Here is a 25225-nt window from a genome sequence, read left to right on the forward strand (position 1 = left end):
TTTTCCCCAATGATTTCATAAAATGTAATAAACATAATACTTGAGGACTAATCATATTATAAATACATGTATTCATTTCTTTCCCCAGCAAACATTCAAGACCCTGAAAGGCAGAAAAATATCTTATGATCTTCTTGCTAATGTTTATCCCAGTGCCTAGGATAATAATTTTCTGATAAATCCCTATGGAAAGGATGGCTCCTGAGAAAAATGACTAGTGTAAATAATGTGCCATGAAATTCTGTATTTTTTGGAGGTGTGATCCATCCTGATTCTCCACCAAAACAAAGCTAAGAAGCTTCACATATACCCACACAGCCTTAAGTGACAGCAAAGGGTTTCTGTTCCCAACATCCAGATTTCAGATGTATTACAATGGAAAGGATAATGACCTGACAGACTCCTAGAATACTGGAAAATTTGTACACTCAGGAAGGTGGTTAACTGTTGGTTCCTTTAGATGACAATTAAGCACATCACTCAATAAGGCTCTGAAAGTTGGGATAACATGCCAAGAATCACATAGTTAAATATGTGGCACTTTCAGATTAGACCTCAGGGCTATGAAAAATGTGTATACATGAGGACATGTTTGTTAAACTAATCAACCTGACAGGGTACATAGGATGTACATGGTGTTTTGAAGCAGAACACACTGTGCACTAAAGTGCTGGCATGAATTTTCAGAATCTGGAGCTAATCCCCTGAGTTATTCATTTGAAAAAACTGTCTCATGTCCTCAGAAGTCCTCTACAATTGTGCTCAGTCGTTCAGCCGTGTCCAACTCTTTGTGACCCCAAGGACTGCAACCTGCCAGGCTCCTCTGTCCGTGGGATTTTCCAGGCAAGAATACTGGAGCTGCAGGCTGCTAAATAATCCTGAAGATTAGAAAATGTTAATAAGTATAAGGTGAATGGAAAACGAATCAAAATTGACAGAGACAAAAAAAGAGGGAGGTAGAGGGGGAGTCTTAAGAAGTCTAGTAACAGAAAGATGTTTTCAAGATTAATTACCCTTCCATAAACATTACAGAAAGACAGAAAGCTACCTTTTTAATAAAAAAACTCCACAAAGACCAGAACAGTGTAACTCAAGATTTTCTGCAAAGCTCCACCAAATATCTGATCTACAAAGTCACCACCTTGATCAGAAATCCAAAATGTCTTAGAATATCAAGAGGCTTTAATCCCCTCAAAATATCATGAAAACAATAAAGTTCCTGGATGATAGGTTGAGGTTCCCAAGTTTCCTCAAATATTTCTACATGTCAGTCATTGTTCATAAAAAGGTGCTGACTGATTCATCACTTTCTTAAAATTATAGAAACCGATTATCAGAAAGAGTGTGAGTAGCTGCCATGTCCAACTGTATCCTGTCCAAATAATCATTTGGACTCCTCCTAAATATTTAACCACAGGAAGCCCACCTCCCTTCCATATAGCTTTCAGACAACTACAAAATTGTCTGTGGAAGGACTCTCCTGCTAATCTAAAGATATTCCCTGGGCCTAGTTTCAGCCTCAGAGCACTCACCTTTTCCTAGAATGTACGTAGATGCTTTGTACAAAGCACTGGCATTCTGAAGTCTGTTATTTTACATACATGATAGATGACTATTCACGTGGGATATTACATGAGCTATGCCCAGGTGAAGGGCGTCCTGAAGGTACGCGACACAATAAGGGCAGAGCCCAAGGCCGATCTCTGAGCCTCTGTCTAGTATATGCCCATACTACAGAGCAGGGGACTTGCCAGATGGCTCAGCGGTAAAGAATCTGCCTACCAATGAAGGAGACGCTGGTTTGATCCCTGGGTTGGGAAGAACCACTGGAGTAGGAAATGGCAACCCACTCCAGTATCCTTGCCTGGGAAATTCTATGTACAGAGGAGCCTGGCAGGTTACAGTCCACAGGGTCGCAAAAAGTCACACATGACTGAGCACACAGGTATGCTATAGTGTACATGGACTATGGTAGAAATATCTGGTTTTTCAATTTAAATTTCATTTAGAAAATACTAGAAAGAATAAACATCAAAGTCCTAACACTCATTATGTACTGTAGGACTATAATGTAGCTTGTTTTTCTTCTAAAATGTGTTTATATTTTATTTTCTAATTTATTCTATTTCTAACCCTAACCTAACCTAAAATCATGAAATGGAATCTTATTATTCATAATCCCTTTCATAATATTTTATAAAATTTTATAATTAAAAGATAGATATATGTTTTTAATCCTATTTAAGCACCTAAACAGTGAAGCAGCAAATATTTAGAGGAAAAAACGAGTTGCAGTAGCAATGTTTATTTACTCAATTTAATTATATTAATACTGTTTCCCTAAGATTAGAGAATAAGCTATTTTTTTCTTTAAGGAAAAAAGTATGCTAACAAAAACAAAGTCTACATGAGGCCCCAAATTTGTATCTGATCTTCCTGAGAACCAAAGCAATCAGGAAAATATGTAAAGATGCTCAGTTCCCATTATCAAAAAGGAGAAAAAACACCAGTTCCTGACTGAAGAGAAATGCTTTACTAGCACCAAACATGAAAGCAAGGTCAGTTAACACACTGGAACTTTAGTGCAAACTTTAAGTTATATAATAGACTCATATACAGTTTAAGTATGAGTTTTAAACTTGTGTCTACATATATACAAACATACACACAGCTTCAATAAAAAGCACAAGCCTGAGCTCAGTAAAGAGATGTTAAAAAAGCAGAATAAGTGATTTAATCCAAACATTTAACTCTGATGCAATTTATCAAAATAGGTTCCTGAGTTTCTCCCCGCCCCCCCTCAACCTCCCCCAAAGTTAAATGAAAACCTCAGTAACCCAAACCACTTGTTTGGCAAGGAGATATATTATAGCTAACCACAGACACACTAGATTGCAGGCAAGTGGGTTTGAAAATGCTGAGATAATATGTCCTCAAATCAGAAGCACTACTTTAATATCACAAACCATCTACATCATTATCAGAGACCACAGAGTAACTGGGTAGCTTATTGGAAAAGTGAAAATGGCTGAGTCAGAAATTTCCATATGACAGGGAGAAAGACTGGCGATGAGAAAAATACTGAAAAAAAGGACAGTGAAAACAGGGAGGGAGGTAGCAGGGTGAAAACACAGCAAATTTTACTCATCCCGGTAGAACTGTTGGACAGAGGGAAGACTTTCCATTAGGAAATATTTGACTCAAGTTATCATAAATGATTTAAAAAAAAATACCCACAAAGTACCTCACAAGCTTTCTGGGCTACAGGCATAAACTTTATGGAATGGTGCTCTGAAGCCAAACCTTTCTGTATTGGCAGTAACAAAATAAAAAAGTTACCCAAGAAAAGTTACAATTCTCCAAAACCCCAAGTCAGGACGGCCCAGCATCAGATGGAACAGGTATTAGAAAAGATTTCCTTAAACTGAACCAATTCTGTATGTTCTATCCATCCATTATTCGCCAAAGCCTTTGACTGTGTGGATCACAATCAACTGTCGAAAATTCTGAAAGAGATGGGAATACCAGAACACCTGACCTGCCTCTTGAGAAATCTGTATGCAGGTCAGGAAGCAACAGATAGAACTGGACATGGAACAACAGACTGGTTCCAAATAGGAAAAGGAGTTCGTCAAGGCTGTATATTATCACCCTGTTTATTTAACTTATATGCAGAGTACATCATGAGAAACGCTGGACTGGAAGAAACACAAGCTGGAATCAAGATTGCCGGGAGAAATCTCAATAACCTCAGATATGCAGATGACACCGCCTTTATGGCAGAAAGTGAAGAGGAACTAAAAAGCCTCTTGATGAAAGTGAAAGTGGAGAGTGAAAAAGAAAACGAAGATCATGTCATCCGGTCCCATCACTTCATGGGAAATAGATGGGGAAACAGTGGAAACAGTGTCAGACTTTATTTTTCTGGGCTCCAAAATCACTGCAGATGGTGACTGCAGCCATGAAATTAAAAGACGCTTACTCCTTGGAAGGAAAGTTATGACCAACCTAGATAGCATATTCAAAAGCAGAGACATTACTTTGCCAATAAAGGTCCGTCTAGTCAAGGCTATGGTTTTTCCTGGATGTGAGAGTTGGACTGTGAAGAAGGCTGAGCACCGAAGAATTGGTGCTTTTGAACTGTGGTGTTGTGGTGTTGGAGAAGACTCTTGAGAGTCCCTTGGACTGCAAGGAGATCCAACCAGACCATTCTGAAGGAGATCAGCCCTGGGATTTCTTTGGAAGGAATGATGCTAAAGCTGAAACTCCAGTACTTTGGCCACCTCATGCAAAGAGTTGACTCACTGGAAAAGACTCTGATGCTGGGAGGGAGTGGGGGCAGGAGAAGAAGGGGACTACAGAGAATGAGATGGCTGGATGGCATCCCTGACTCGATGGACGTGAGTCTCAGTGAACTCCAGGAGTTGGTGATGGACAGGGAGGCCTGGCATGCTGCGATTCATGGGGTCGCAAAGAGTCGGACACGACTGAGCGACTGATCTGATCTGATCTGAGGGTCAGAAAAAAATTGTTTTCACATTGTTTATGGCAGCTACTAGTCACATATAGCTATCTATTTAAATTGACTAAAGTTAAGTTATAAAAATCCAATTCCTCAGTCTCACTAGCCACATTTCCAGTGCTAAACAGGCATATAGGACTGGTGCTTACCATTTTGGACAATGAGAAATACAGAGTACTTCCACCACCATGGAAGATTTGTTGGACAACACTGCTCTAAACAATAATCACAGTGTAATAGAAAGGACAGTATCAGTTTAGACAACCAGACCACTCAGCAGCATTTAAAACCATTTTAATCGTGTGTGAATGTGAATGTGTGTGTGTGTGTGTGTGTGTGTGTGTACAAGAGGAAGAGAGAGAGAATGCGTGCTTATATTTTAACCAACAGATATAACTCATTTTGCCAGTATGGACAATCAACCATCCTAAATATAGTTCTAGTCTTGTAGTAGCTACTGATTTAATTTCAAAGTGTTTTTTGCTTCTTTTCCTCAGCCTTAATGTGATGGTAGTTTTGCTAACCTCAGCCGCATGAAAAGAAAAAGAGATTTTCTACATTTATTAAGTAATCACTACGCAGATATAGTCACAGAAACAAAGTGAACAAATATCCTCTTGGAAAGGAAAGTGAGCTGTTAATTCAATACAGTTACAGTAATTTGATTCTGTGAAATACAACTGCTACTAAATAAACTTATCAGATCTCTAATACCTTACTGATTATTCATCGAAGAATGCTAGATTTTCATTAGCAAAGAAATGCATTTGTGAATTTCAACTGTCTTATAAAATTAAATTAATCATAACCAGAGAAGACTTCTAAATTTACTGTCTTTGGTGGCTTTCTTAAAGAACAGTTACATTTACACGGGTGCTTCACTTCAGAACAATTCAGGAAAATATGAATTTACACAGCAGCTAATTACTGTGTACATTACCTAAAAATGATTAAAAAGGAAACACTCCTGCTTTAAAATGATTCAGCTGATTTCCAAATAGATTTATAAAATTTCATATTTAAACATAAAAAAGATGACTATCAAATTACACTTAGGAAAATATGAAATCTCTTAAACAGTGTTTTCTGTAGTGTGCTGCAGAGTCCTGGTAAGGAGATATTCTGTGAATACCTACTGCATACACATGCACTTTAACCAAGACTATGCTTACTTATATTCTAATACTAGCTCTAACACTCACCAGATGAATAATCTCAAGTAAATTAATATCATTTACATTTGCTCACCTGTAATACGAGTAGTAATAACCATTATAGTACTTAAGCATCAGAGGAAATTTGTATTTTTTACATTTTTTTTAATTGTTGGAAAATTGCCTTACAATGTTGTGTCAGTTTCTTTTAAAAAAACGTACTCACAAACTGATTTCAACAGAGATAAACCTTTTATGTAGAAAACAACAGACCACTGATAACCACAGGGGTCTTCAAAAGGGTAAAATACCCCTAGATAAGCAGTGGCAGACAATTTTTTCAAAGCAATTTTCCACTATGAATATCCTCATAGAAAAAAAAAAAACAAACTATTTCTTTAATTTTTACTCCACGTATCCCTAAAGAAACTACAATGTTCTGTTCCTCTATTTGAAGCACTTTTCCTGGCACTTAAGCCCTCAAATGGTTTGGCAGGCCTCAGATGGTTTGGTTTCTCTGTTTGCCTTAGCCTAGAAAGAAAAGCCACCCATCTCCTTAAACCTCTGTAGGATAAACCCAGTCATGCCCATTAAAACCCAAAAGATCACACCAATCCAACTTAAGTACAAGTTTACACCAAGGGAAGAAAAACCATTTTGCCTTTATTGGCTTCATATGACAAGTTTCCTTAAGTACTAGCTACTGCAAGTTTTATTTATCCTTGAGTCAGACATTTCCACTTTCAACTTTTCTGCAAGCAGATACATTAGCCAGCACTTTCGTGTTAGGATTAGTAAATTCATTTCAGCTTCAAAAATTTGAGAGAACGGTAATACTCAAAGTTTAAAAAAAAAAAAAACTGCTCATGGGATAAGTAGGTATGGGAAAAATATTCTTACAATCTGTTCCCATAAAGCAAACTGCAACACTCACAGTTCCACTGTGATAACCATTTGTCAGAATTCTACACACATTTCCAGTCATCTTGGACTATGTAAATCTCAAAGTATGCTGCTAAGTCACTTCAGTAGTGTCCAATTCTGTGCGACCCCATAGACGGCAGCCCACCAGGCTCCGCCGTCCCTGGGATTCTCCAGGCAAGAACACTGGAGTGGGCTGCCATTTCCTTCTCCAATGCATGAAAGTGAAAAGTGAAAGGGAAGTCACTCAGTCGTGTCCGACTCTTCACAACCCCATGGACTACAGCCTACCAGGTTCCTCTGTCCATGGGATTTTCCAGGCAAGAGTACTGGAGTGGGTTGCTACAAATGGGTGATCTCAAGATTTCTGGAATCTTACTCTGATATGCTGCCATATGTTCAATAATTGGTCATGTTTACTGACTAAAAATGTGGTTTTTGGTAAAGAATCTTAAGATCATGGGTACATTCCTAGAATCAACTGTTTTTACACTTACCAGGGGATTGCCTCTTTGGAATACCAGGAGATTTCTCTTATAATCAGGATTACACTAAAATCAGAGTTCTTCTCCTAGAAATACTCTATACAGAAGAAGGTTAAGGACCCAACAGCAAATTGGAAGAAGTGAGCCTGAGTTCCACAGTACAGCCAGAAACTTCCTAAGCAGGTAATAGGGAGATGTGTGCAGATTTTAAGAAAGGATTCTATCAATCACTTCAGGTTTCCGTGTATTGATAGTTCATCAGAGGGGATATTTTTTTTTTTTTTCTTTTTGAGGAAGAAATCTGTATTCACCTTAGTGGTATTTAAATTAGATGTGAATTTTTGATTGTCCTCTATTCCCAAAGAAAACTGGAAACTCTCTGAATGGAAGAGAGAAGCAAAAATTGAAGTTCAGTAATAAATTCCAATAAGGAGTATGCTGAGGTTTCTTCACACAAAGGTAAACAGAGTACATAAAATGGCATCATGGTTCTGATTTGGATTTTTAATGTTTAAAAAGTATTTCAGAAAAGAAAAAACACCTTTAGAGCTATATAGATCAGGATTCAAATACTGCACTTTTATTGGCTAAAAGATTTTAGACAAGTTATTTGATCTCTTTGAGCCTCAGGTTTCTCATCTGTGAAATGAAGATAAATGTTGTGAGGACTAAATTAGGTAATGAAGGGCCAAAGAAAATATCTGTCACTTGCTAAGAGGAAGTTCAGTAAATGGAACTTCCAATTATTATTGGTATCATCAGAATTAGAGGCTTCCCTGGTGGCTCATATGGTTAAGAATCTGCCTACAATTCAGGAGACAAAGGTTCGATCCCTGGGTCGGGAAGATCCCCTGGAGAAGGGAATGGCTACCCACTCCAGTATTCCTGCTTGGAGAATTCCATGGACCGATGAGCCTGGTGGGCTACAATCAATGAGGTTACAGAGAGTTGGTCATGACTGAGCAACTAACACTTTTTTATCAGAATTAATGAATTTTTATAATTAGTTATTTTTTATTAAGTATTTCTTTTAGTCAGGTCCCACTAAGTCACGGATTAACACAGATCTATCACTTCCCTAATACAGAATCTATAATGGAATAAGCAATCACTACTTTCTCTTATGAATGCATGAAAATATTTCCTGGCAAGGAATTACAATATAATCAACAGTTGACTACATTTCAATAGCTCTTTCCTACATTATAGGTTTTCTCATGAGGGAGAACACATTTTCCACACATATACACTGTGGGCCCGAGTTATAAGAAAATCATAATGCCTAGAATGTTTAATAAGCTCCACCACACCAAACTTTTTCAGTTGAATATTAATGATTAGAAAGTAAAGAAGAATTCTATGTGAAAGTCAGGTAGTTACAGTTTATCAAAATATAAGAATCATCCAAGTATCACCATCAGGTATGGTGGGAGAGCAGACTATTGAGTAGAAGGAGAGCCAGTCAAAATCTAAACAATATATTAACATGTAGATTTAAAATACTGCATGCCTAAAACTAGATAAATTTTCCTAATTTCTGTTCCTTGAACTGTAAAAGCTTTCTGCCAAATTCACATGGCATTTTGGTATCTTACTATACAAAAATTTAGTAAGATACCAAAACGCTACATGCATTTAGATATCTCTTTCCCAGGTTGAAGTACAAAAAGCCCAGTTCTTCATTCCAGATACCAGTCAGAACTTTCCAAAATCAGAACCTCAATGTCCTGACCTATTAAGGAAATGGTTCAAATTATTTTTAGTAATTCCTCCAACTTAGAGAGTAGTATGAAGTGTAGTTGATTCAGTGTAAGTGATATACATTTGTCTCTAGTATATAAGCACATCATCTAAAAACGTGATAAGCACAGCCTATATAGACTATCCATACAGGAAGACTGTTACACTTTCTTTTATACCAGATATTGTTTTCTTCACTGTTGCTGATGGTTTTATTTCTGCCATACAAAAGGGCAAAAATCTGATTTTACATATTTATACAGTGGGCTTCCCTGGTGGCTCAGTCAGTTAAGAATCTGTCTGCAATGCAGGAGACTGCCTGCAATGCAGGAGACCCAGGTTCAACCCCTGGGTCAGGAAGATCCCCTGGAAAAGGAAATGGCAACCCACTCCAGTATTCTTGCCTGGGAAATTTTATAACACAGGAGCCTGGCGGGCTACAATACATGGGATCACAAGAGTTGGACACGAACGACTGACTAAACCACCACCACCCACAGTAGTTTTGAAAGTGGAAGTGTTAGTCACTTAGTCATGTCCTACTCTTTGTAAACCCATGGACTGTAGCCCACCAGGTTCCTCTGTCCATGAAATTCTCCAGGCAAGAATACTGGAGTGGGCTGCCATTCCATTCTCTGGGGATCTTTCCCACCCAGGGATCAAACCCATGTCTCGCGCATTGCAGGTAGATTCTTTACTGTCTGAGCCACCAGTAACAACCAATAAATCTTAAAATAATCTTTTGTTCACTCTGAAAAGTGAAAGTGAAGTCGCTCAGTCGTGTCCGACTCTTTGCAACCCCATGGACTGTAGCCCACCAGGCTCCTCAGTCCATGGAATTTTCCAGGCAAGAGTACTGGAGTGGGTTGCCATTTCCTTCTCCTGGGGAACTTCCCAAACCAGGGATCAAACCCAGGTCTCCCGCACTGCAAGCAGACGATTTACCGTCTAAGCCACCAGGGAGTGCCACATAAAAAGGCAGACTCATCCTGTCTAAACTAGCGGTTCTCACAGAACCTTCAATTTCATGATAAAATGAAACCATGTTAAGACTCATTTACTGTCCAATGAACTCAACTGTGGACTGTGCAATTTACTAAAAGGTTAATTAACCTGGGGCCAGATGATCGGAGCACAGCCTGGGAAAGCGAATACCTTTCATACTCAGAAATCTTGAAGATCAGCAAATTTAACTTCACCAAGAATGGGTTCTAGATGCCTTGGATTTATTTCCCTGTGTTGTTACTGAAATTGGCTTCAATACAGTATATTTGGTTATCATGTAATTCCCCTGCAGAGGAAGTGAAAGAAAATCAGAGGCAGCCTGCATTAGCGAACAGGAAGACAAGCTGTCCAAATACCTTTTCTGCTCTAGAGCATTCACTTGTTTCATTTGTTTTTTAAGGATTCAAAATCATTTTGATGATTTAAAAATACCATTATAATATCTAATTACCAATATAAATTGGTTTTTGTAGCATAGTATGTTTTTAAAAGGGTTAACTTTTAATACATCAGAATGAAGCTGAAACAGACTAAACTGTATGTCCTAATTGACAAAACCACCCTCAGATAAGTATGAATTAAACATATCCACCCCCAAAGCAAGAAACTTTTGAGCTCTTTTGCTCATGCCTTCCTACTCTTTCTTCATCTCATAAACCATACCAAGTTTACAATTTGTACACTCATCCTCTTAGTTTCTAACTCATAACTTTTACATTCTTCACAATCACTTCCATAATCAAGAACTTAAAAATACATGTTACATGTGACCTATTTTGTTAAAACTCTGACCCCTCTTCCTAAGGATAAATCTAAAGAAAATAGTAAACATAAAAATTCTGAATAGAATCCAATGCCATCTAAGAAACTAACTGGATCCTTTAGTAACAGCAACAAAATGATACCATATCACAATCCTGGAAAATTTACACACAGTAATATGGTCATACATAACTAAAATCAACCCATAAACAGGTAAGATCATTGTTTCCAAAGGAACCTACTATGTGTTTAGGCCTTGAGTTAACCTTAACACCAATCAGCCTCCTACAGAAACCTGAAAGATGGGGGAAATTCATGCAACTAAAAGTGAAAGTGACTGCCTCTAATCCTCTGTTCAGTCCCACTGTATTCATGTAAATGATCACAGCTCTTATTCGAGTGTCAAGAGTGTAGTTAGCTCAGGTCAGTCGGCCTGTCAGATAGTCTGACAAGTTTTCCAGAGTATCTCCTATGAATAAGGATCTCCAGAAAGTACTGAGACCAGTCTGCTACCAGTCTTGTCTTGACAGAGAGCCAGCAGACCAATACAGTGGGTGAGACATGTGGCTTAAGGAAGTTAAGTACCTCAAAAGTAGGTTAGGGAGACACACAGCAAAGAAGCAGGGTAGCTGTAACAGAGAATCAGCATTTGAGCTGGGCCTGAGGAGGTGATGAGAGGATGAGCGGAGAGAAACAGGCTATATTTGGATAGTATAGAAGGAAATATCATGTCAAGGACTAGGGCTCAAAGAACAATGGTCTGGAAAAAAAGAGAAGTGGGAGTATTACAGGGTAACTTGAACAGTAATATCACCGAGACTGAATATACAACACCGCATTTTGCAAAAATTTTCATATCCATTTCTTCAATTAACTCTCATGGAAAATCCATGTATTAGACATAGTAAATGTTATTTCCAATAAACAGATAAGGAAACTGAAGAACGACATTGAGTGTTTTCTCTGAGTTCTTACATCAAATGAGTAGTAATGAGGAAATGTGAAACCAAGTCTTACAAGCCTAGGTTCAAAATACTTCTCTTTCCAAAGAAATTAGTCTGCTTAAACTAAATTTTACACAAGCTTGACTTCAACCTGGACAAATTATTTAATGTATCGGTAAACTAGAGCAAATACTGCAAAATAATTCCAGGAGGAGCTCAATTATTGAAAAGATACATAAGCAGAAACGTACAGAGTAAAATGGTAGCTTCCTACTCCTTTTAAAATGAAGAGAATGATAGTTGTGTTACATCAGAAATGTGTGCGTTTCTTACCTCTCCTCAGTTGCACAAATCTTTTCAACACCCATTGCCCACTTTCAAGGGGTATATATGGGGAGAACAGATAAACAGGAAACAAAAAGAAAACTAACTAAAAGCAGAATTTTGGGAAACTCATTTATGAACAGCTTAATGAAACTTTAATCTTACTACCTTCTATAGAACAGACTTCATGTTTCATTTAGTATCAGTGATGAAATAGAAAACCCGTTAAGAATCTCAAGACAGTCTATGGGAGACAGGTATTCTTTATGCTGTAAGTGTCAATGAAAACTTTATATATCCAGACAGGGTTTTTTAACAAGGACCTCACTTGATCATATCCAACTGCCTGTGGTATTTCAGCAGTCTCTTATATATCTATTCTGGTACAATTATTAAAATTGCCCTTTTTACTCACAAAGTGTCTGGTTTGTCCTATAAATGATTTGGCAGCGCTGCTTTTAAACCTCAATAGGTATCCCAGTTTGAGGAGCTTGAGTGACACTGCAACCAAGTTCCTGGAATCTGGGGATATTGAAAGCACATTAAACTGGAGTCCTATTGATAAGAGCTCCCTAACTAACCATTTTCTAAACCTCCAGCTTCTCCCCTCCAACACACACAAACACACACACACACACAGCTGAAATAATCTTTCAAAGATCAGCTCTTTGGCATTTTCATGGGGAAACTACAAGGAGAAAAGAAAAAAAGAAAGGCTTCATGGGTAAGCTAAAGTCCAATTTAAATAAAATAATGAGGTCTGACCATGGAAAACTGGGGAAACAACAGAAGCAGATATGGTAAGTTAGAATCTGGCAATCACTAACAGGATAAGGAACGTTTGTAAAGGCAGACACTGAGAGTGCAAAATCCTTTCTAAAATAAATGCTGGCAGATGTTAGGCCAAACTGAACATGTGCAGATGGGAAGATATGAATCTTAATCGAGTCCCTTCTTTGTCCTCCTCTACTTCTGGTTTCCCATCTAGACAATAAAAATTGTCTGAATGTATTTGCCAAACCTAACATTCTGAATTTTTCAGAATTTCATAATATGAAAGAAAAAGCCAATATTTTAAGGTATTTAATGGGAAGTGCAACTCAAAAATTAGTGAGTGTAATATTTAAAGTAAACCACGGACTCTCTATATAGTCAAAAAACAACAACAAAAAATTGTTGATGGGGAGGCAGAGAAGGGGTAAAGTTATCCTTGTAAATCATCCCTGCTTTTACTAAATGCAATTAAAGTCCTTGAGTAATGTTAACGGAAAGTGACTCAGTCTTTATGAGTCACTGGAAAAATAACAGCCAAAAAGTCCAGGGGAGACTCCCCTGATTTTGGTCCTTGAGAAGCTGCATCAGGACTGGAAATGCTCATCACACACTGAGCCTTCAAAGTTTAGTGGTAAATCAACCTAGGTACTTCTGATGCAAGTTTCCAAGAGACAAAGTGACACTTCATTCATGCAAATGTTAGTTTGCGTGTTTTGGAGAGAGTCAGTAATAAGTAATAAACTAAGAATCATAAGCAAACTTTTCAAAAGTTGAACTTGTTTATTCATACACTTCACCTATGAAAGCCCCACTGGCCCTTACTCAGAACTGGCAAATGGATTATTCTTACTTTACATAAGGTTTCTACTTTGATAATCAATTTTGAAGTACCTAGATGTTTTCAAAGAAGCACATGTTCTTCTTCAAAAAAAGGAAAATCAAATGTAAGTCTATATTTTTAAAAGTCACTACAAAAATAATACATGCTGTCACATGGGTTCAACCAATAATAGTCTCCAACAGTGCACCACTATATCAAAAAAAAGTTTTGATAACTGATGTTTATAGTGATTAATGAAGCATCAAAAAAAAAAAAAAAACCATTAGGGAAGTTTTTAAAAGGTTTCACTGAAATGGTCCAAGAGAAATTATCTTTTCTCCACAGAGTAACAGAGAGTAAACAATGTAAGTTTTTCTGACCATAGTCTGTGCTGTAATTACTCACTCATTTCAGCCTTTACAGCACAAAAGCAGCCACAGACAGTATGTAGACAAATGAGCAAAGTTATGATCCAATAAAACTTTAGACACAGAAATTTGAATTTCATATCATTTTTACCTGTCACAAAACATTCTTCTTCTTCTTTTTCTTCAATCATTTAAAAATGTAAAGGCTATATTCAGCTCCACTGTATAAAAACAAGCAGTGGGTAGCTGGACTGGCCCACAGGCCATAGTTTGCAAACTTCTATCCTAGAGGAACAAATTTCAATTACCAAAAGGAAAAACATGCTGCCATTCTTTAACGCTGATAAAGGTAATGAGTTGCTACTGAAAAAACAAAAAATTAAAGTAGGGTAGGATGCATCCCTGCATTACGGTGGCCACAGTATTTTTAGTCAGTATATTCCAAATGTCCATTGTAAGCCCAATGTATAATCTGGGTATAAAAGACTACAGTTTCCTGGGACTAATCTCCAAGAGATTCAGCTGATATCAAGTAGAGCAGGAACCTGCTCACAGCAAAGCTCATAACATTGCACCAAGGTTCAAAGACCACTGATATTTACAAAATATTATCTGAAAAGAGAGTTGAATTCAAATACATAAAGAGTTCTCAAAGCTCAATAACAAGAAAACGGCCTGATGTTTTTTTAAAGGCAAACTTTAGAACACTCACTTCAACAAATGATGTAAGAATAGGAAATAAGCACAAGAAGAGTCTCCAATCACTAGTCATTACAGAAATGCAAATTAAAGCCACATGAGGTAATATTATACTGTTAAAATTTAGATCACAGCTACAAAACAACAGAACCAGAATTTAAACCCTTAAGAAAATTGCTTAAAAATTTTTAAAATATATCTTGACAATGTAAAGTACAGACAAGGATGCAGAGCAATTGGAGCTCACATACACTGCCTGCGGGAATGCAAAATGGTACGGCTACTTTGAAAAACAGTTTGGTAGTTTCTTATAAAGCTAAACATATATTCACCATACAACCCAGTAATCCTACCCCAGGTTCTAACCCAGGGCTTCCCTGGTAGCTCAGCTGGTAAAGAATCCGCCTGCAAAGCAAGAGATCCAAGTTTGTTTCCTGGGTCAGGAAGACCCCTGGAGAAGGGATAGAGTACCCACTCCAGTGTTCTTGGGCTTCTCTGGTGCCTCAGTAGGTAAAGAATCAGCCTGCAATGCAGGAGGCCTAAATTCAGTCCCTGGGATTGGCAAGATCCCCTGGTGGAGGGCATGGCAATCTACTCCAGTATTCTTGCCTGGAGAAGCCCCATGGACAGACGAACCTGGCGGGCTGCAATCCAAGGGGTCACAAGGAGTCTTACATGACTGAGCAACTAAGCACAGGTGCTAACCCAAGGGAAGTGAAAACACATTCACACACACACAAAAAATTGTATGCAAATGTTTATAGAGACTATTTATAACCACCAAAAGTAAAAACACCTCAATATTCATCAACTAGTGAATGGATAAGCAAATGTGGTACAGCCATTCACTGGAATTCAGCAATGAAAAGGAACAAAATTACTGATATACACATGGTATTAGATGTATTAGGCTAAGCGAAAGAAGTCAAACACAGAAAGCTATTATTGCGTGATCCCATTTATATGCCATTTTTGTAAAGGCAAAAGTACAAAGCCAGAAAACAAATCAGTGGTTGGTTGGGGTGGGGAGGAAGGGGTAGAACAATTTGGGGGTTATGCAATTGTTCTATATCTTAACTGCTGTGGTGGTTACAAGACCAAACATTTGTCAAACTCAGAACTGCACATTAAGAAGAACTTTTACTATACATGAATTACACATCAATGAGCCTGGCTAAAAAGAAAAAAACACTGATATATAAGCAAGACTGGTTTTACACTGGTTCTGGTTTATTAGAAAGTTTTCAGTGCCTTTCTGTCAGTGTATGGTTACCAATATCATATGAAGACCTACATATCTTAATGTGTGTGTTTGTTTTATTGAAATAGTGACATAAAAAAAAAAAAAAACACTTCGAGTATGCGTGTTTGTGGTGTCCTTTTAAAAATAGTCAGTCTGTTCAGTCACTCAGTCGTGTCCAACTCTTTGCGACGCCATCGACTGTAGCACGTCAAGCTTCCCTGCCCATGACTAACTCCAGGAGCTTATTCAAACTCATGTCCATCAAGTCGGTGATGCCATCCAATCATCTCATCCTCTGTCGTCCCCTTTCCCATCCACCTTCAATCTTTCCCACCATCAGGGTCTTTTCCAATGAGTCAGTTCTTCACATCAGGTGGCCAAAGAATTGGAGCTTCAGCTTCAACATCAGTCCTTCCAAAGAATATTCGGGACTGATTTCCTTTAGGATGGACTGGTTGGATCTCCTTGCCGTCTAAGGGACTCTCAAGGGTATTCTCCAACACCATGGTTCAGAAGCATCAATACTTCAGCGTTCAGCTTTCTTTAGACTCCAACTCTCACATCCATACACAACTACTGGAAAAACCATAGCTTTGACTATATGAACATTTGTTGGGAAAGTAATGTCGCTGCTTTTTAATATGTCTAGGTCAGTCATAACTTTTCTTCCAAGGGCAAGCGTCCTTCAATTTCATGGCTGCAGTCACCATCTGCAGTGATTTTGAAGCCCCCAAAAAATAAAGTTTGTTATTGCTTCCATTGTTTTCCCATCTATTCGTCATGAAGTGAAGGGACCAGATGCCATGATCTTAGCTTTCTGAATGTTGAGTTTTAAGCCAACTTTTTCACTCTCTTCTTTCATTTTCATCAAGAGGTTCTTTAGTTCTTCGCTTTCTGCTATCAGGGTGGTGTCATCTACATATCTGACGTTTTTGATATTTCTCCTGGCAATCTTGATTCCAGCCTGTGCTTCATCCAGCCCAGCATTTCTCATGATGTATTCTGCATATAAGTTAAATAAGCAGGGTGAAAATATACAGCCTTGACGTACTCCTTTTCCTATTTGGAACCAGTTTGTAGCTCCATGTCCAGTTCTAACTGTTGCTTCTTGACCTGCATACAGATTTCTCAGGAGGCAGGTCAGGTGGTCTGGTATTCCCATCTCTTGAAGAATTTTCCAGAGTTTGTTGTGATCCACACAGTCAAAGGCTTTGGCGTAGTCAATAAAGCAGATGATTTTCTGGAACTCTTGTTTTTTCGATGATCCAACGGATGTTGGCAATTTGATCTCTGGTTCCTCTGCCTTTTCTAAATCCAGCTTGAACATCTGAAAGTTCACTGTTCACATACTGTTGAAGCCTGGCTTGGAGAATTCTGAGCATTACTTTGCTAGCACGTGCGATGAGTGCAATTGTGCAGTAGTTTGAACATTCTTTGGCATTGCCTTTCTTTGGGATTAGAATGAAAACTGACCTTTTCCAGTCATGTGGCCACTGAATTTTCCAAATTTGCTGGCATATTGAGTGCAGCACTTTCACTGCATCATCTTTTAGTATTTGAAATAGCTCAACTGGAAGTCCATCACCTCCACGAACTTTGTTCGTAGTGATGCTTCCTAAGGCCCACTTGACTTCACATTCCATGATGTCTGGCTCTAGGTGAGTGATCACAGCATCGTGGTTATCTGGGTCATGAAGATATTTTTTTGTATAGTTCTTCTGTGTATTCTTGCCACCTCCTCTTAATATCCTCTGGTTCTGTTAGGTGCATACCATTTCTGTCCTTTATCGTGCCCATCTTTGCATGAAATGTTCCCTTGGAATCTCTAATTTTCTTGAAAAGATCTCTAGTCTTTCCTATTCTATTGTTTTCCTCTATATCTTTTCACTGATCACTGAGGAAGGCTTTCTTATCTCTCCTTGCTAGTCTTTGGAACTCTGCATTCAAATGGGTATATCTTTCCCTTTTTCCTTTGCCTTTCATATCTTTCCTTTTCTCAGCTATTTGTAAGACCTCCTCAGACAACCATTTTACCTTTTTGCATTTCTTTTTCTTGGGGATGGTCTTGATCACTGCCTCTAGTTCTTCAGGCACTCTATCAGATCTCATCCCTTGAATTTATTTGTCACTTCCACTGTATAATCATAAGGGATTTGATTTAGGTCATACCTGAATAGTCTATAGTGGTTTTCCCTACTTTCTTCAATTTAAGTCTGATAACAATTTGGCAATAAGGAGTTCATGATCTGAGCCATAGTCAGCTCCCAGTCTTATTTTTGCTGACTATATAGAGCTTCTCTCTATTTGGCTGCAAAGAACGTAATCAGCGGGTTGGCCAAAAAGTTCATTTGGGTCTTCTGTTCCAGCTCACTGAAAAACTCTTCTCTTTTAGCCAACACAACAGTATCTGGGCTTCTCTGGTAGCTCAATCTGTAAAGAATTCGCCTGTAATGCAGGAGACCTGGGTTCAATCCCTGGATTGGAAAGATCCCCTGGAGAAGGGCAGGGCAACCCACTCCATTATTCTTGCCTGGAGAATCCCCATGGACAGAGGAGCCTGGTGGGCTTCACTCCATGGGGTCACAAAGAGTCAGACACAACTGAGCAACTAAGCACAGCACATAAACCACACAACAGTATCTAGAAATCCTTGTACTGATTTCTAAATTCAAACATCTGGGAATAAACAGTCTATATAACCCCAAGGTATATAAGACCAATTATCCTTTGTAGTTCTTATTTAGGATCTAGGGCACCCTAATTTTACAGTTTTGAAGCACAGGACACTTTTAAATAGGTCATCAGCTTAGAGCATTAATCCAACAATCCTTCCAGTGGCTACATCTGAAATTGCAAACATAGCTGTGATAAGGTTTATTTTTCCCCCCTATAGCTCAGGGTAGTTAATTGTAAAATACACTCCTTTACTTAAAAAACTGGGATTTCAAGAGAAGTGTGCAGTATCACACTGTTTTTTGTTACTGAGGCAAAAATTCACTTATCTCAATCAAAACTCTACATCTCTGAAGAGAACTAAGGAAAGATAATGGCCCACAGCTTTATTTCCACAACATGTTTAATCGTCTTAAAATATCCAAGCCTCTAAACATTAGCCCCTTCAGGTTGAGTGTACAGAGAGGAAATGCATCTTCTGTGTAGGAAAAACCACTGAGGCAGGAATATGACCTCCTGTAGTTCATGCAGCAATTCATTTGCTGAATCAAAACAAAAACCTGAAAAAAAAAAGCTTTTAATTAAAAAATAAAATGAAACCTAGGTCAACTTTTTAACATTCATATCAAACATTATCCCTAAAACAACTTGAGAAAAAGCTCTGAAATTGTTTTGCCACTCATTATTTTTATACCATTGTTTTTCTCCGGGGACTCTAACAGTACAGAATCTGCCTGCCAATGCAGGAGACACAAGAGATGCAGGTTCGATTCCTGGGTCAGGAAGATTTCCTGAAGAAGAAAATGGCAACACACTCCAGTATTCTTGCCTGGGAGATTCCATGGACAGGGGAGCCTGGCAGGCTACAGTCTATGGGGCTGCAAATAGAAGGATACAACTGAATGACTGAGCACACACACATACACCCATTAAGGAAATACATCAGGAGTGATTCTTTTTTATCTACAGAATAACTGAAAAGAGAGAGAAGAACACAGAGAGGGAACAAAAGAAGAGCGACGAAGGGAGGAGACGGGAAAGGAAGGGGAAGGTGAAAAAGGAGAGAGGAGGGAAGACTGAGCTGTGGAATACTCAACTCTAAACTTCTCTAAATTTAGGCCCTAGGTGGCAATTTTTAGATATGTTAAGTCTAAGGGGTTTACTACAACTCACTTCCCCATCCTGGCTCTCAGATTTTCATCTGGAAAATCTGGTGGAGCAGTGGTTTCTAATAGTTTCCCACAAGGGAGAAGTTGGCCTTTATGTACTTGTCAGTTTAAAAAAAAAAGGCATTTCTTGAATTATTAACATAATCTTTATTTTACAAATAGCAGCTATTTCAGTTTTTAAAAATCACTGTATTTATTTAAGAAGGTACTACATACCTGCATATAGCAATGTGAGAGGCATTCAGGGTGGAATTTCAAGAGTTCTTTACAACAACTCCTTGAACATCTCCTTGAACTCTTTAGGACTGCCTTTCCAGCACAGATCACACCACCCACCACAGGACACTTTTTACTGTGAAACTACCCTCACACAATAGGTGACACACATAAATCTCTAAAAAATATGTATCTAAGGTTCTTTCCAGCTTCCAAATTATATGATACTGCTTTGCATTTTACCTCGGGGGGGGGAAAAATTAAACCTATTACTCAAAAAAAAAAATTCAAACCACCAAATAGCATTTTCAAAAATGTTTTTACTAAAATTTTATTCTTAATAATGATTACCTTCCAAATCACAAGGAAGAGCACGCAATGACTTTTTTTTTTTTACTTTCTATGTTATCCATAACTTTGTATGGATTCCATTTATAAGACATATCTATGAGAAAAAAAAAAAACACTAGAAAAAATACATAAAACATTTTCATAACTGTAATAGTGGCACTAAGATACATGATATCAAGGTTAAAAGGCATTATCTCTGCCCTCTAAGAACTTATGCTCTGAGAAGGAACAGGAAATTATGCCAGAGATAGGATTTCTAAACTAACAGAGAGAATTTAGTAGTCCATGATTTACTCATTTATTCATTCACACATTCACATATTTGCTGAATCTTTGCCAGCTATGTGAAAGATGTGAAGCCAGATCAAGGTAAAGAAAAACAAGACACATACCTAAGTCAAGATTTAGCACAGGTCTCACTAAAAAACAATAACCACCCCCTACCCCCAAAAAAACCTATGGAATTTTGAGGAAAAGAGAAACTGAGTTTGTCTGAGAGCCAGAAAATGGACCTCTTAGAGACCTCCATCACATTATGTGTCTTGTGGGCATGCCACATGCTTTAGATCTTTGGGACTACTTGATTAACTTACTGTAACAGACATAATTTTATATCTTTCTGCTTAAAGTTCTGGACTTAACGCCATTAATTTAATTTACCCTCATCTTGCCACTATGGTGTTCTGGACCTAAAATGAATCAGTGCTTTCTAGGCATATTTCTGAAAATCATTAACTTTGATCTTTAAAGAAAAAGAATTTGCTCTCAGAATAGCTAGCTACCTTCATTTCAAGAAACGTCTCTACCACAAGTGCACAGGTGCTCATCAGATACTAATCAAGTAAACTAACTTTGGAGATGTTGGAACTTCCCATATGAAGGGCAGTAAAAATACATAATACATAATAAATTCCCTTACTGCTGAGAGGAAAGAAGAAAGAAGGTTGGCCTGGTAGATGAGAGGACTGTAGATTGTATATTTCATGCTCAATGTTTAAAAGTGGGAAAACGCTAATGACTAAAAAACTGCAAAGGAATTAATAAACTTTAAAGAGTCTAGAAATGGCTTTGATGCACAGTCTACACCTCTCAGACCAAAATCTTAAGATAATGTGAAAACTTTGCTAAATACAGGAAAGAGCAAGATTAGCATGAGCAATTCAAACTAAGTAGAGCTATGGAAGCAGCTTCCCCAGTGTCTCTGCAATAAAGAATCCGCTTGCCAAAGCAGGAGACATGGGTTTGATCCCTGGGACAGGAAGAGCCCCTGGACAATGAAATGGCAATCCACTCCAATATTCTTGCCTGGAAAATCCCGTGAACAGAGTCTGGCAGGCTACAGTCCTCGGGGGTCACAAAGAGTCAGACATACAGCGATGGGAATCAAACTGGAGACAGCAAAAAGTGGGGAGTCTGGATTGTGGTTTTAGAAAGAAAATTCAGCAAAGAAGCTAAAACTGACCAAAAATCTAAGTTTGTGCTTTTTTTTTTTAAAAGGGAAAAAAAGCTTTGATCTAAACTAAAAAAAAAATGTGGAATATTGTTGGAACTTTTTTCTATTGGAGAATACTTTTGTCTAGCATTCACAAATTGCACGATGCATTTGAGATATACATCTACTGATATAAAAAAATGGTTGAGAATTATTTCAAATCTTGTAGCAGAGAACCTCAAATGTTTCCAAAGAAATAAAGCATTATTTCTAAACAATGGCAACAGTATTTCCATTACAAAAAGTATGCAGATGTTCCCCCCCAAAAAATGCTTTTAAACCCAGAAACAATGATGTATGTTAAAATTCATCTTAGACTTAATTCTTGACTTAATTCTTTTCACTACAAATGAACTCAAACACATCTCTGTCTCCTATTTTAAGAGGGATTTCCCAAGGTAAAACTACTGCAATAGTTATTTTTTCAAAGATCTGTCCAAATGATGAGTATCTTTGACCATCTTAAAACTAAGCAAGTGTTAGATTTTTAACCTAGAAGAAAAAAGTTTTCAAATATTCCCCTTCCCTAAAGTCAGCCGCTACCATGACCTCTGTTGAGAAGTTCACAAAAAAAGTCCCAGGGCGCCCAGCCCCTTCCTAAAGAAAAGGGCAGTGGGAAGGGGCAGACATCCACTGCATTGTTCTTCTCAGTCTCTACTGGAATCTGCCCAATGATTCCAAATTGTAATTGTATATAAAGGTTTACATTAATAAGAGAAGTAGAGAGTTTTTAAAACTGGAGTTTAAAAATCTATGCCAGAATATTAATCAAATTATTACTAAACTTCCTTTTCAAACTGAGTTAGAGTTTCAATATTAAGAACAGTCTCAATGTTTGTGTATGTTTTACCCAATCATGGTCACCAACTTTATTTTCTTTAATTAGGGTCCAAAAAAAATCATTAGGGAGCAACCAGACTATAATCAAGACTTATATTAGAGAAAGATACACTTTATTAGATGTGAATACCTCCCAGAACAAAAACCACACTGCCATTAGGACATTCCTACTATAGTGTATCATTTCCTTTGATGATCTTTGAACCAGAAAAATCACATGCTTACAAAAACAAAGATCTTCTCAACAATTTCTGACCACCTTCAAAGTAAATTAATATATGTAATTCTAATGTAATGAAACAGCTACATAAATTTCCATACCAATTTACCATATTATATAAACTGGACTGCCTCACATCAAGTTGTGTAAAACAAAAACCAATCCAAATGAGTTAAACGCCAGAGTTTAGCAATGGAAAAATCTCGCATTTATAGATGGAAAGTGTTTGTTGAAACCCTTGAGAAAGAATATACTAGAATTAACCATTCATATCTTGGTTAGAAACCAAAAGACCTAAGAGTAATATAAACGCATACATAAGAAAGTGAGTTTCAAGTTCGTTTCAGGTCACTAACATGTACAGGGAGCAAGGTAAATTCATAGCACTACATGACTGTGTGCTGTGCTTAGTTGTGTCTGACTCTCTGCAACCCTGTAGACTATAGCCCGTAAGGCTCCTCTGTCCACCGGGATTCTCCAGAGAAGAATACTTAAGTGAGTTGCCATGCCCTCCTCTGGGAGATCTTCCCAACTCAGGGATCAAACCCAGGTCTCCCACACTGCAGGCAGATTCTTTACCAACTGAGCCACCAGGGAAGCCCTAGTTTACAAATTGAGGTTGTGTCTGAACTCCAATTCTTATTCTACTCCTCACACCCCCCAAGGAAGCATTATATATACAAGGATATATATAAACACACACACACAACTTCATACCACAAAGGTTAAAGACTATCTCTAAGACTAGGACCTTCAAAGAGCAAATTTACCTTTCCCACCACTCTGGCTCCAGCCTTGACAGTGCAAAGAAAAAATCATTTACATATGAATGCAAGAACCTTTACCAAAACCAGGATGGGAACTCAAGGGTTGAAAAACACCGCTTGCTAAAAAATCTCCGGCCTAAAAAACTCTAACATCCTTTAGGAACAACAGGACAGGCCGAAAGGCATTAAAAATTCTATACAAAACCAGCGACTGTCTCCTGGTGTTTGGAACTCTGGGGCCTAAAGCAGTCAAGCTTTCTTTGAATCCTGGGTTCAGCCCTAGCAGCCACAAGACCCTATGAGTCAAATCAGGTTGGCAATGAAACACACAGTTCCAAGAAAGCAAAGATCCTTTTCAATTCCACCTTCCCAGGACAACTAAGACCACAAGAGTCAGCTGAAACAAATGACATCCACTACAGAAGCAATCTGCAAGCCCGGATAGCACTCTGGGACTTCCATGCTTCCCAGGGACAAATAACAGCCTAAGATTACTAAAGATTACGGCGATCCAGCACCCAAGAGCTCAGTTAAAAAAAAAAAAAAAGGTCTAGGATGAAGACAAGAGGCAAGAAGTCAATGGGCTTCTTGCTAGAAGTCAAGCCAGACCAGTAGTAATCAAGCTCTTACATCTGGATATCAGTATAGGAAGCTAGTAAAAATCAAGATCACAATGAGTCCCCTGCTCCCCTTCGCTTACTCCTTTTTGTGAGAAAACGCTTATTTATAGCAGCTTCCCATCTGGCTGCTCGCGCTGGGCAGTGCCCAGACTAAACTTTTAAACCTGGAAGAAGGTGGGAAAGTCAGCCAGCCAGACGCAGCGCTAGGAAACGTAGACAGAAGGAGGGAAAGAGTCAAGTTTCAAAACAAAGGTTCCACAAGGAACTGAACGTCAACCACTCCCCACTTCCTAGCCTTCAAGCCAGTTAGGCTGGGCCTGAATTTTTAAGAAGAGAAATAAGTCAGAGGAACCCAGGTCTGGAGCTTTCACTAACGGCACGGCTATTCCAGAGAACCTCTGCACAACCACTTGATGAGAGTGGTGTTGGCCTCTCCCCCCATCTCCCGACGGTGGAGAAAAACGGGCTCAGAACTTAGGCGACTTGCCCAAGGTCCCACAGCAGAACCGGAATTCAATTTCTTCCCGGCCAGGGCGGGCCGGCACCCGGTGGGCGCCAAGCGAAGGCCACGGGGGGCCCCCGAGACTAGGAAGGCCCTCCTCCCTCGGGAAGGACCCGGCGCTGGAAGCCGGAGGGGCCCGGCGCGCGCTCCACGGCCCGGCCCCTACCTTCCTTGACTCCCGGCAGCTTGGACTGGTCGATGGTGACTTCAGCCATGTTGGCCTGGGGTCCGGGCTGCACTTCGCCTCCGGCTTCCCGGCCGCCGCCTGCACACAGCACGGCCCGGCGCGCAGCAGCAGCAGCGCCCGACGCGGCGCAAAGTCCAGGAGGCAGCGCTCAGGCCCGGAGAACGGGGCGGGCCGCCGTGCAAGGGCTGGCGACAAGGGCGGCGGGAGACGGACCCGGGCGCAGCAGGCTGCGCCGTCGCAGCCACCTGCTCGCGCCCCCGGCCCTGATCAATACCAAATACCCGGAGCCCGGAAATGGACCCGGGCCGGCCAGTACGGAGGGAGAGAGGAGACAGAAAGGCAGGCGGGCGGGCGGGCGGCCGGGCCGGGGTGGGGAGGGGGAGGGGAGCTGCAGGTCTGTAACCGCAATTCAAGTGGCTGGCGAGCG

General features: G+C 39.1%; 1 protein-coding gene across 2 annotated transcripts in view; it reads right to left on the reverse strand.

Moving 5' to 3' along the window:
• The window catches only part of CCDC50 (coiled-coil domain containing 50), an 83425-nt gene extending 58249 nt beyond the window's left edge, over positions 1-25176 (reverse strand). Inside the window, exon 1 of one of the 2 annotated variants that reach the window (XM_070371790.1) lies at positions 24778-25176. In XM_070371790.1, the coding sequence (XP_070227891.1) occupies positions 24778-24826 (49 nt within the window). In that variant the 5' untranslated portion in view covers positions 24827-25176. The remainder of the gene's footprint in view (positions 1-24777) is intronic. The other variant, XM_005901192.2, reaches the window with a different exon arrangement.
• Between the last annotated feature and the right edge of the window lie 49 nt (positions 25177-25225).

Source organism: Bos mutus, chromosome 1, assembly GCF_027580195.1.
Source record: "Bos mutus isolate GX-2022 chromosome 1, NWIPB_WYAK_1.1, whole genome shotgun sequence".
NCBI classification, from domain to species: Eukaryota; Metazoa; Chordata; class Mammalia; order Artiodactyla; family Bovidae; genus Bos; species Bos mutus.